At 27.5% G+C, this 14,960-nt stretch overlaps 1 protein-coding gene across 1 annotated transcript in view; it reads left to right on the top strand.

Moving 5' to 3' along the window:
- LOC100204663 (uncharacterized) overlaps positions 1–14,960 on the top strand; it is a 57,243-nt gene that overhangs the window by 18,029 nt on the left and 24,254 nt on the right. Inside the window, exons 2-3 of the mRNA XM_065818917.1 lie at positions 2,437–2,714; positions 13,934–14,131. Coding sequence (XP_065674989.1) covers positions 2,437–2,714; positions 13,934–14,131 — 476 coding nt within the window. The remainder of the gene's footprint in view (positions 1–2,436; positions 2,715–13,933; positions 14,132–14,960) is intronic.

The following is a 14,960-nucleotide window of genomic DNA, read 5'->3' as shown; positions in this document are numbered from 1 at the left end:
GCCTATAACCTGGTATCAAAAAACAGATGTAAAAGGGGGCTACAAATATAAATTGTTCTCTCGCCACCGTGCATATCTAGCACGATGGCGAGAGAAGCACTAAACAACTATTATTACCATCTAATAATATATATTTTTCCATAAAAATTTTTTTAATTAAATTTGTAATTTTTATTCAATTTTTATTTTATTACAAACCACCAGCAAATATCAGAGATCTATCTTAGAATTAAGGGTGGGTGTGTTGGTGAGAACACACCTACTATTAATAACATAGTATCTAAAATGTTTTATTCTTAAAAATGCTTAATGTTTATTAAAATGAGTAAGACTTGTATGAAGAATATAAATTAAATTTGACCATGCTACAACATATATTAGAGTGAGAGTTGCATAAACTGACTTAGAGTATTGGGCAACCTAATGGGCTAACCCCTCCCCCCCCCCAACCTAAAGAAAACAAAGTTCTAAAATAAAATTGTTGGTAATATCCAAGTTACAATAACAACATTGGAATGTGTTTTATTCATTGTCTCTCCTCCCCCCCCCCCCCATTTCTCTCCTCTCCTCGACTTACACCACTGAATATAAATATATAAAAATGAAAATAAAAATTTTAATCAGTGATTTGAAAATTTATGTTTAACCCATTTAAAACATTTTGCTATTTCAAGTTAATGAATTAATAAAGTCTAATTAATATGCAAAAAGTCTGATTTTTTTAATTTTAATTTAATAGACCAAGTGTTGCATTAGGTCTCCCTCTGTTGCATTAGGTCTCCTTCCAACTACATAATAAATAAGCCTAAGTATAAGTTGAAAGCAGTGTTACACAAACCAGGGAGCATATCTACAAGGGTGAGTTATAATGAGTGTAGTATAATATTAGCGTTCTTGATGAGATACATATTAATAACAATCCCGAGAAATGATCTTATTTTTAAGATATTTATCATTTATTGCTTGATCTATTAATGACACCTAGATGTTGGGTAGGTCCTTAAATATTGTTTACTTTGTTAAATTCTAAAAAATTAGCTTAATGGTTTAAAAAAAAACCTTCTAACAGAAATGCCTTTACGATATAAGGGATTATTGTTGCGGTATGGTGCGGTATGTTGCAGTATAAGTGATGAATGTTATTGAAATAGGTAATAATAAAAAAATTATTTTATCTAATAAAATTATTTTTATCTTTATTAAAAAAACATTTACTTCTACTGGTATTTTTATTTCTTTTTTTACATGGAGTTGTCTTCTTTATAAATGCTATGAGTAAAAAAACTTTAATGGTATTACTTGAAAATTTAAAAACCATTATTTTTGCAGTAAATATAATAGTTTTAAAGATCACTTTTAAAAACCATGATAGTTAACTGCCATACTTTACCAGAACTGTCATAATCTGGTTTGCTGTACTCAAAGGCTTAATTATTTGTTAAGATTACTTTTGCATTCTAAACAATTTTTTCTAAACTTAAGGTTACAACCTTGTTGTGAGAAATAAAACATTCACAACAACACATTTTTTTACAATCATTATGAACTAATTTAGGTATCAACAATTATCTATTAAAAAGTTTGCCCATCTTTTTATCAATATATATGTACTTTATTATTTATTGGTATTTTAAGAATAGTTTGTAAGCTTAAATTGTAAAAAACATAATGTAAATATAGCAAATTTATTTGTAAGCAAAAATATAATAAGTATGTTTTCAAGCAAAAATTAAATATAATAAATATGTTTTCAAGCAAAAATTATTGGCATATAAAAAAAGTATAACAAGATTTTTATTATATATAATATATATATATATATATATATATATATATATATATATATATATATATATATATATATATATATATATATATATATATATATGTATATATATATATATATATATGTATATATATATATATATATATATATATATATATATATATGTATATATATATATGTATATATATATATATGTATATATATATATATATATATATATATATATATATATATATATATATATATATACATATATATATATATATACATGTAAACATTTAAAGGGAATGTTTCATAATTTTAAGGGAAGGCATCACAATTGTTGTGATACCTTAAACATTTCCATGTTGGCAATCACAATTGTTGTAATTGCCAACATGGCCTACATTACAAACTTAGTTGTTCTTTTTAATATTACAGTTGCTCTCTTTAATGTTGTTATATTAATTTCTTTTTAGGATGCCTATGCAGTAGATTAAATGTGTTTATACAGTACTTTGACCTGTAATAGTTTTGAAGATGTTCTGTGTTTTATTTTAGATTCAGAAATTTCTTGAAATCTGGTAATATATGATTAAGATATGAATAATTGTAATATGTAATAACTTTGTTAATACTATTAAATAAATACAGTTTTATATTTGTTTCAGGAGATTATGAACCTACACCTGGATCTGTGATTGGGGCTTTATATAGAGATTTGAAGGTATCAGTTGCAGAATTATCTAAAAATAAAGAGGAAGTTTGTAAAGTATTTTCCTCTTGGTGGTCAAAACAACTTAATAATTTACCTATGAACAAAATATTATGTTATGAAGGAAGTTTCCGAAACCCAATAAGATCTATAGCAGAAGTGTTTGGGACACTTGTTGCATTAGGAAAAAATGATTTAACTGTGGTAATGCCCCTTTTAGCTTCTGGAGATCAGGCTAGTATTTTAAGTTTTTTAATTTAACTTTAACAATATATTAAGCTCTTTTATGATATTTGTACAATGCTTTAATTGCATTAAGTTTATGTTATTCTATGCTTTATTTTTGATTGAAAAATATTTTTAGTGGTATCTAATAAATCTACTAACTATTTTCAGTAAAAAAAAATTAAAACAACACTTAAAACAACAAAAAGTCGAAACATTAAATAACTTGAAAACAACAACAAAAATTAAAAATGGCAAAAACATTCAAAATCTGAAAACAGAAATAAATAAAGAAGCTGAATCAAGGTAGTATATCTGTATACAAAAAGAAGCCAATAGAACAGCTAATTTTAACAAGTGTAGCCATTAATGAATTAATTTATTTTAACAAGTGTAGCCATTAATGAATTAGATGAGAAAAAGAGAAGAGCAAAAAATGTTATTATTTATGGAATAGCCAAACTAACTAAAGAAAATATAAAAATAAAATCAAAGAAGGTGAGTCAAAAGTAAATGAAATTTCTAAGCTCAAGAATAAGAGATATCAATATCAAGAATCAAGAGAAATTGTTTAGATAGCTAAGTTTTAAAGTAATAAACCAGGCCCACATCTTTTTAAATCAGCTGAATCTAAGCATCAGCTGAAAATTTGAGAAGTTTAACATAAAGATATTTGCCTTCCAGATTCAGATTTGACTGAAGCTAACCATAAATTTTTTGGGGATACCGGTCTAAAAATACTGTCTAAATTTAGAGGAGATTTTTCTTTCTTTTTTCTAAAACACAAATATGAAAGATTTATATATAATATTATATATAATATACCTCACCCTAGTATTTTACGTTTTTCCAAATAAAGATATAAATAATTAACTAAAATAATGTTACTATTATTACAACATGACATCTTTAAGGTCAACATCGATTTGCTGCTATTTTTTATTTACTTTATTTATTATTACTTAATTTTTATTTATTTGCTTTATTCACTTATTAATATAATTACTAATAAAATCATATTTATTTCCTTATTGCTTTTCACGAGAAAAGTATTAACTATAAAATTTCATAAGCAAGCATTAACTATAACATTTATTAGACAATATTTGTATTGGTCTCTTATATGGACTAAAAACTTTATTACATAGAGTATTTATTGCATAACAAGGTCAATTCATTCAAAGTTTTAATTAATTCATTTAAAAGTTAATAACTTTTTTTTTTGTTCTTCTCTTACTTTTTAAATCAAGTTTTTTGGCGTGATAATTATAGTTTTATTACGATTCAAAAGACTTTATTTTATTATTTATTTTATTAATTAAAATATTTTTAATGCAATTTTGCAGTTTATTTTAATGAAAAAGTTTAAAGCTCATATAGTTTAATGCAACAATCTGTTTAATCTGTTACAATCTGACACCTACTGTTGTTAGGCTCTATACACTGTAATGTATATCATAGCTAATTTGTTTATTTTATTTACATATTGTAACTTTTAGTAAATAAATCAGCAAATATGTATATAAAAAAAAATTGCAATGTAAATTATATTTATAAAATCGTAAATGGAAAAGAGAAACTCATATTAGAATTATTTAAAAAAAGTTAATGTTTTTATTTGAAAGTATAACATGCTAAGCATTTTATATTTTAATCCAATCAAAGTGTGTGTTTTACATATTAATCCAATCGAAACATATTCTATATTTCATTAATTTGAATTAAACATTCTGATTGACTTAAAATAAATTTATAATCTGTGTTAAAAGCCGTTTTTCAAATGTTGCTTTTTCTAAACGACATTAATTTTGTAATTATCATAACAAATTTTATGACAAAACAGCAAGAAAATAAGTAGTAAAGAATTGTTTTATTTTAGTTTTTTTATGACAAACTTGGAGCTAATATAAAATTGTTTTAAATTAAGTTTGGGTAGAAATTATCAAAATTGGCTTGGATATGTCGCTGTATAATTATTTTACTCCAATTAAAAAGACATTAAATTCTTGGGGTAAATGCTACTCTAAAGTTTCTAGTCACTAGCAAACGAAGTTTAAGATACAAAAACTGTGCACGTAAATGGAAAGACCCATTATTGAAATTTAAATAAATGATGATTTGCAAAAAAGTAGCTGATAAGATTAAAAAAATATACAGCTACATGAAAAGTCGACAAGTATTTAAAAATTCTATAAAAGCAACAGAGAAAGCAAATGGTGTAACAACTCAAAATTTAAAAGGTATTGCCAAAATCTTAAACAAAAATTTATAATCTGCATTGGTAAAAGAAGACGATGATCATCTGTCTTCATTTGAATTAAGAACAACTGAAATATTCATCATGACAATTGAAGATTTTACATATGAAGATGACCTTCTACGATTAAAAAACATGGAAAAAAATAAATCAAGTAATGTTGATAATTTACATTCAGCTATTTTAAAGAACTGTGTATCAGCCTTTACCGTTCCACATATGCATTTTTGAAGAGTCGTTTGAAACTAGCAAATTGCAATTGCAATTTAGATCAGTAAATATCACTCCCTTGTACAAAAAAGGCAAAGAAACTTAAGCAGGAAACTACTGACTGGTATCACTTACCTCAATTGCATGTAAAATAATGGAAGGCATAATTAGATGTACACTTGAATAAGTTTAAACTAATAGTCAGGCAACAGCATAGTTTTGTTGAAAATAAATCATGTCCAACAAATCTAGTTAAATTACTAGATTTTACTTCAATCACCTTAGAGAATGTTGATGTCATTATTTTGATTTTTGCCAGGGCAATTGATACAGTTCCTGTAAAAGATTGATATTGGTCTCACAGCGCAATGGTTTGAAGTCTTTTAAAAGAAAAAAAATGAAGAATTGTGATATTGTTCCAATTACCAACCCTTGTGGCACAGCAGCATTATCAGCTGCTGTGCCACAGAGGTTGTAAATTGGAACACAGAGGTTGTAAATTGGAACACTCTTATTTGTTCTATTTATAAATAACTAGCAGAAAGCAACAGTAATACGGGTAAAGCAACCAGCATTACGGGTAAAGCAACCAGCAATACGGGTAAAGCAACCAGCAATATGGGTAAAGCAACCAGCAATACTAGCAGAAAGCAACCAGTAATACGGGTTATGGTCAATCCGTTACATAAATAATTTATAGTGGCTGTTTTCCACAATTTAAAGTTGCAAAACATTAACTAATAGGGGAAAGTATTCACACTTGATTCTTAAATCCTGGGGGAAAAAAACTAAACAAAAATTTACGAAAGACAAAATTATAAAACTATTTTTGAGTTTTCTATATTTATGGTTCTAATAAACTTTAAGAAAGTATATTTATATTTTTTATAATTAATATTAGTTTTACGATTATAATTAATTTAGGAGAATGTTATTAACATAATGCACCCTGGATTTTATGATCAAGGGTGCACGCTTTCCCCTACCCTTTTAGAAAAACGCCTTCAAATTAAAAAAAATTAAAACATCTGTCAAATTAACATAAAAAGTATGAGGTAAAATAATTTACCAATTATTTAACATTATTAGAGTAATTTACAACTGACATAGGTCATATCAGTGTTTAAGGCAGAGCCATTTTCCTTGACATTACTAAGTTTAACACGATATGTTTTTAATTAATGACACAAAATAATAACACTTCATATTGCTTTAAAGTGACAAAAAACTAAAGCTTAATTCTTGTTATATTATTTATAACATGAACTTTAATTAATCAATAAGATTGAATAATAATTAGATAATAAGAAGTGAATGTAAATTATACAGGAGTTATAGTTTTTTTGGTATCCCTGTGATACATTTTTCTTTAAAAAAGAAAATTGTCTTCAAAACGTTAAATGCACACAACTAAATAAATACATTAAAAATAACTAAGCAATTGAGTACAAATATGTTTGAAAAAAAGTTTAATTTACAATCAAACATGTGTATAACAAATTGAAAAAAATATGTAAACTTTGATCTTTGTTTTAAATTGGCTTTTAAAGGTTATGTTACATTCATAGTTTTCAACGTGACGTTTCATGTTTGTAAACCAAACTGACCGCACCCGGGTCTTGTTAAGTCTGTTCAACACATAATTTTTATATTATTTGTATGGCCTCTTCGTTTCAATAGTTTTTAGTAAATGGTAACTTGCTACCATTTACTAAAAATTCCTTTTGTTACTCGAATTTTAATTCTTAAATATTTTGACACTAACAAAGAGGTCCCTTCTCTCTTTTTGCCTTAATGGTGGCCAGGTGAATATAGTTTTTTTTCTTAAGAGTAATGAAGTTTTTGATGTAGACCTTTTACCAAAATAATTAAATGAAAAACAATGATTTACATATATAAGAATTTTTTCTTTCTTTCCTCAAAAGTGTTGTAAATGTAAACTAAGCTAATTAATTAGTTAAACATGTTATAAAACTTAAGTAACTCAATATTTGACAAATGTGCAAAACTACAGTATTCTCCATGTTTTCAAAGGTTTTTAGTTTGTTTTTAGTTACGATCCCCGTTTAAAAAGATCCCCTAAGTTACGTACAACAAATTATTAGGCATAAAATAGAAATATAAAAAAAAATTGAACTAATTGCATATATTTATATCATTTTAACTAACAAAAATTTACAATAAAAGGAAATTAGGTTGCTTTTTTTATACATTGTATAAATGCATCAATTGTAAATCTAAAATAAAAAAAATAATGGAATTATGATGTCATAATTACAAAAAAAAAAAACAGAAAAAAAAAAAAAACACCACATAAGAACTGAAAATCGATTTACCTATTTATAGTAACCTATTTTGACATTGCAGTTAATAAAAACATTTATCGAAAATGTAACTATAAAATCTGTTTCGAAGTACAAACGGATTAACAATACTAAAAAAAAATTCAAATGAGATATAAATTGCATTTTTAGAAAAATGTTTTTTAAACTTTAAACTTAAAGTCATGGCTTTTAGTACATAAATAAAAGCAGTAAGTTCCAATAATGAAACTACCTATTATTTATTTTTAACAATAGACACCAACAGGAAGTTACGCCAAGCTGTCTATCAACACAAAACATCACAACAATAACACATAACGATAGCATATTTGCACCCTTGATCCTAAAATCCAATGAAAATGACAAACCAAATTAAAATATGAAAGGCAAAATTAGAAAACCAATTTAAAGTTAACTATATTTATCTTTTTACTAAAAATATAAATACGTAAAAGTATATTTGTTTTTATATTCAATATTAGTTATTCAATTACTTCAAATTTAGGACACTAAAGCATCCTAGATTTGAAGATCAAGGTTGCATACTCTCTCATACACATTACGCTAAACATTAACAGACATTATTATGAGTTTCCAGAATAATTAAAAAAGGCTAGAAAACACAATCTAGCTCTAAAGCAGTAACATCACCTGGCACTAAATGCTGCCGAGTCACACCTCTGCTATAAGTACACGGCTTGGCTGGCAAAGTTATCAATCTTGATCAACATAATGCCAAGTCACACCACTTTAAAAACATGGAAACAACATAATTTAAACATATATACAACTATAAACAAATATGATTTTATATAACACATATAAACATATTTTATAACAATATTAAATGACAAATATATTTATCAAAAGCTATGAAAAAAAAATTAAAATAATAAATAAAGGTATACATACAAAATGTGCTCACAATCTACACACAGTAAATTTTCAAAATGAGAAATAAATTAAGAACATTAGAAAATATAACATTATTTGTGTAACACTTTTCACCTACCATACATGAAATGTTTATAAATTTTGAAAAACAAACTAATATATGCTCTAGTTCTTGAACATGCAACATATAGTTGACCATGAGAGAAACACGGTTTTTTTAGATATTCTCCCACTCTATCAAATGTTTGACCTTGACTTTTATTAATTGTCATTGAATAAGCCAATCTGACAGGAAACTGACGACGTTTCAGAACAAAAGGTAAATTAGAATCCGATGGAGCTAACTGAATTTGTGGAACAAATACCCGTTTACCACCAGAAACACCTGTCAAAACCTCTGCGTTAATATAATTATTTTGAAGAGCACAAACTTTCATTTTAGTACCATTGCATAACCCAGCTTTGAGATCTAAATTTCTAAGTAGAATAATTACACAACCAATTTTCAATTTTAAACAATGAGATGGCATACCTGAAGGAGTTAAGCTGTTAAAAAACTCAACAGGAAAGTTATTTCTTTCATTAAGGTCATCAGTCTCAATTTGATCAGCACTTAAATAAATTTTGACCACACCCTGCAGACATTCAAGCACTTCTTCATTGATTGATAATGAATTAACATTAGTTGGTGTTAAAATCACGCTTTTAGAATAATCATTTTGTTCAGCATCTCCAAAAATTTTTTCAACAATCAATTCATTTTCTCTAATAATGCACTGATTTGGTATTTCAATGCATCCTTTAAACGGACAGGTATTGTTATTGTTCCATTCCCAAGTTTTAGTAGCCATTGGGAAAATTCTTCTCCCCCATCTTATACTCTTATATACTTATCAGTTAACGAAAACTTCTGCACCCATTGCCACTGTAAAGAACATTTTATACATGATTCTACTATTTCAGCTGGTTGTCCTCATTTCACAACAGGCAGAATTTGCCTAAAGTCACCACCAAAAAGAATGACTTTTCCTCCCAACAGAAAGTTGTTGTTGCAAATATCTTTTAATTATCAATTGCATTTAAGGCATGTTTAGGTATCATGGATGTTTCATCAAGCAAAAACAAAGTGACTTGTCTTAAAAAATGCCCACGTATAGAGTTAGGAGTTATATTACATGTACTATTATCCAATATTGGAACAGGAAGTTTGAATAAGCCATGCGATGTAGATCCATTTGTAAGAAGACTTGCTGCTATGCCAGTCCATGCAACTGTAGCAGATTTCAAGCCCTAGTTATGGTTTCAGCAACCAAATAATTATGCGTAAAGGTTTTTCCACTACCAGCTGGTCCATCCATGAAAAACAATCTAGAATGTTGATTTTCTACACTTGATTGCTCATTCAGTGCAGCAAGGATAGCATTACATACATATAATTGATTGACATTAAGCAACAGTCTCATTCAATTGGCTTCGTCAATAGATTGTTGAACATTTTCATCAAAATTTTTTACATTTAAGCCTATAAACTCATCAGGCAGATTGTAATCAGCCAGCGTTTTACCACTTTGATTAATGATCTTTTCAATTTGACGAAGTGTAGCTTGTTTAACTATTAAAAGTGGGACTGAGCGGTGAATGAAATCTTCCATCATAAAAGCTTTGTATGTATCCCAGAGATTTAAAGGATTGTCAGGTTCACGAAAGGTCAAAATTATTGAAAACGACTGTCTAATTTGCTTTGGCATATGCGTTAAAACTGCCTCAGACAGAGTATTCTGCCATTCAGTGTCGTCTTGCAACAAACCTTTTGAAACACATGCTTCATGAAATGTTTCAAGAACAATATCATTAACAGTACGCACATCTCCCCAAGATGTTGCTCTTTTTGCCTGCAAAAGTAACAGTCTTAGAAAAAATAATTCTCCAGTTGGATTAACTTTATACATTCTTACTATCACCCTATTACCACCCCTTTGTCTAACCTTCCGTTTACAATGTTTATCATAAAATATAAAGTGATATGGAATGTCTACATACGAATAGCAATGTGCTCTTTCATTTTCAGTATTTAAACCATGCCATTAGGTGCGTATCACGTTGAGCTGCACAATCTAAAGCCATTTGTTCTGCTCTTTCTCTAAAATACACTAATTGATTTTCAGGTAGATGAACTTTAAGGCATATAATAGTGTGTGACATATGACTTATTGGATACTCGAAAATTCGCCACAATGCTTCAGGTGCAATAATATAACGACAATCTTAATAAGTGTTTACTTTATCATGATTAATTTGTTCATTTATTAAAATATTGGCACAGTCGTTACCCTTGCATATGTATTTGTACAAATATTTAACAGCCTTAACAGACATGCAAGCTTCAACATTAATGTGAGCTTGATATTTCTTTGATAACCATAGATTGTAAACACCACCCATGCGGTCATTTAGATTGTTACCTTTAACATTGTTAACCAAACAATTATCACAACGTCTATAGTGTGGATAACCATTATAAACTGCTACTGTGTTTGCATTAAATTCTTTAGGATAGTTTTTGCTGCACACCCCATCTTTCATGCAGTGAGAATTTCGATTCAGTATGCCGCATGGACCGTGAATCATGCAAGTTTTAACAATATCATAAAGATCACGATTAACAATTGGATTTGGAAATTTTGCAGATATAAAATTATTGATATCATGTGCTGTTTCAAGCTTATCCTCATTTGCAAAGTGAAGTAAAATATGAACATGTGGCAAACCACGCTTTTGAAATTCGATAACCTGAACATGTGTTTCAACTTTCCCTAATTTAAAACCACACCTAATTTTAAAATGTCATTGAGAAGGCTATTTAGTTTGAGTTTGAATACTTGAGTAACCAAGTCAGGTCTATCATTTGCTGTCTGACCTGGATATAAATTTTCAGTTATCTCACGCCATTTTGTGTTGCAAGTGAAAGTAATAAAAAAAAGATCTTGTTTACCTTACTTTTTAATTATAGCCATATCATCTTCAAAGTTTTCTTTTAAAGCTCTGGGGTTTCCTACATAAGTTGATGGCAAAATTACAACATGCTCTGGTCTAACAAAATGATCATTTCCAAGATTGTTAACATGTTTGTGTAAGGCATCATACTGCTTGCTTCTCAGTTTGTTTTGGTTATTTCTGATGAGAGTAAGACACTGGCCTTCAATTTTAACATATGCATCAACAACATATTGCTGAAACAGTTTTTTGCCATAAAAGAGTTGAAAAAAATTGTCTAACTGAAAGTTTATAATTGTAATACTGAGATAATGTAACATGATTTCTAACCAATATAGCACGTTCAGGGTTGTGAACCAATTGATTATGCCAACCAATTGATTATGCCAACCAGCATCACCCCTTGGAAAAAATGGAGGAAAAACCATAGGATCCAAGATGGCAGACATGCTTGATAAAGTTTTAAGAGGATGACCTCTTGGGTAAATAACAACTTCCCTGGACGCAGGTGGTGCACCATCTTCACCAACAAATACAACTGGAACTTCATTATGTGAAGGAAGATTATAGCGACGTCTATCTTGCCCTTCAAGTAAAAACATTTTTACAACTTACACTGAGCAACCTGCTAGAGCTGCTCGACGAATTTCTTCATCTTCCACTTCTGCCATGTTTGTAAATGCAAGAGCAAATGGGTTCTCTACACTAATAATAGTTTGCAATCAAGGCATTAAATCATTTAAGCAAAGATCATTCTAAAATTTACTGCTGCAAGTGGATCATATATGTATAGTTGACAATATGTCAGCAGAACATCTTGATTTGGCCTAAGATTACCTATATGGTGAAAAACTTGACCACATATTCTAAAACATGGTGGCCCATGATTCATGGGTTGAACTACATTAGCTTTAAATGAAGCAAAAGAAAGACAGGCATTATAATTTTTAATATATTTTAAAAAATTCAGATTTGCATTTCTATTTTCATATTTTCCTTTAAATAAATCTTGTAAATCTTGTGGAAATGATAAAAGTTGCGACAAAACTACCTTTCCATTATGGCATCATAAAAAATGTGTTTCATCAGGAAATTTCTTAGCACCACAATGCTGGCAAATATCATTCATTTCTCCTAAATAATTATTATCTGGAATAGTATTACTTCTTGCTTTACAATGCATTCTTTCTATTTTGTTCTATAGATGTCAGTATTTTATAATAAGTTAGTAATAATAACAAACTCACCATAAAATTACTTTAAAATAACTTAGAAAACAAAATATGTGGAAAAAATGAGGTGATCATAATATTATGGCCAGGGACTATATATATATATATATATATATATATATTTATTAAAATTAGTAAAAACACTTATCTACTTTTTGTTGTCTTCAACATTATGTTTCACCATCAGTAGCTTCATCAGGAAGATTGTCTAAAAATAAAAAATTTCAAATTATAGAAAAATTATTTCACAGGAAGTTGGGAATTGTTATAAATAATTATGTAATAACTGCAGTATTTTGCAACCAGGAAGTTGCATCAACTACATTAGATAATAAAAAAATCATGAAAAGAATTCTTTAAGATAAATTTGGACTGGGCATTTGTTTTTATAATTAAAAAAAACAACTTATTTTCACGTTTGTATTTAGAAATTAATTCAGCTATTCTATTCAGTAAATTTTCTTAATCTAAATAAGTAATAATTTTAAATTTTTCTTGTAAACATTGTATACATTTTTTGGAAATGTTATTAAAGACAGGCGCAGTTTTTAGGACAGACCAGTTTAATTTAAAATTAATATTTTTTTCTTTTAGTTGCCATATATATTTAGACAGCATAGTCTCTTTTAAGTATTTTTTATGTTTACAAGATTGTTTGTGGTTGGCATAATGTTTTTTCCATTTGCCTTTGGTTAAGCCAATATATTGTTTATCAGGATTGTTTTGCAAGGAAGCGATGCATTTGTATATAATATTTTTTGATAAGCATTTGCCATTCATAGGGCAGTCAAGTTTTTTGCTTGCAGTTACAAATTTCAGTATTTTTTTCTTTGAAAAATTTATTTTTATTATTCAATGCAAAATTATGGCCTTTTATATTATATATATATATATATATATATATATATATATATATATATATATATATATATATATATATATATATATATATATATATATGTATATATATATATACATATATATATATATATATATATATATATATATATATATATATATATATATATATATACAATATATATGTGTATTATAAATTGTATATATATATATTACAAACCCCAGCCCCAGTCAAATATCAGCTCCGGTCATTTAAAGCTTGTCATATGGGGTATAAACAAGTAAAATGAAATACCTTTTGTTTTCATATAATGTGGGTGTTAATAAAAATGCATGCATATAATGTGGGTGTTAATAAAAATGCATGCATATAATGTGGGTGTTAATAAAAAAAAATTTGCAGTACTTTTTTACATTGTGTGTACAAAATATGTATATATTTATGTTTTTTTTCCATAGAATTACAGCAAGGAAGATATGATGAAAATTATTTTTGATGCATCAACTTGTTGGATGCAAGCTGGTTTTCCTATAAAATTACTCAAGATTGTGGTTTATACTCGCTATGTTAACAATCTTGATGCTTCAGCATTATCATTATGCGCTTTGTTTGGTTTTCTAACAACTACAAGTTGGAGGAGGCCATTAGTTGAACAAGTTAGTTAAATTAAATGTTCTTATTAGTTGATTTTTGAAAAAAAAAATTTCAGCAAACGAAAGAGATCTTACTAAAACCTTGTTATAAAAAGATGTGTGTTTTTGTTCTAAGAAACACTGAGTTATTTTATTTAGGAATATTTACTTAAATTAAAAACAGTGTTTTTGTTGAACATTTGTGAAATTTATAAACTTGTGGTATTGTTATGTGTTGATATTTTACAACTATTATTTAGTTTTCACAAAATAATTTTGGTCCGTCAGGTCAGGCTTCTTATCCCTGATAAATTCATCTTATAATAATAAATATAAAAAGAATATTATAATAGTAAAAATCCAAGAGGAAAAGCTCAAGCTCTAAAAAGAAAATGATACGAATAAAAAATACAAATCGTAAAAAGCTATTATAATAGTAAAAAAATTTCAAAAGAGTTAAAGAATTAAAAACTCTGATGTAAAACTCTGATGTATAAATAGTCAATAGAGGTGTAGTCAAGGCAGTAAAACTAGGGCTAAAACTAAGACTTTATGACTTAAGACCAAGACCAAAACTTAAAACTTCAAGACCAATTCCAAAACCAAGACATCAAAAAGTCAACCCAACACCAAGACAAAGACATTGGAAATCTATACAGGACCAAGAGCAAAACTTAGGTTATTAGTTTCATCACAGCAAGACTCATGCTCACCCATGTTTGTATAATATTTAGCCATTGTGATGTTTAGCATTTATACACATTACTCTATAATAAAATGTAATTATGTATGTTTAATATATTTATATTATTGCAAATTGTTCAGTGCACTATTGCAAACTATTAAAGGTATC

This window comes from Hydra vulgaris, chromosome 15 (genome assembly GCF_038396675.1).
Source record: "Hydra vulgaris chromosome 15, alternate assembly HydraT2T_AEP".
NCBI classification, from domain to species: domain Eukaryota; kingdom Metazoa; phylum Cnidaria; class Hydrozoa; order Anthoathecata; family Hydridae; genus Hydra; species Hydra vulgaris.
This window is presented reverse-complemented; position numbering and strand designations above follow the sequence as displayed.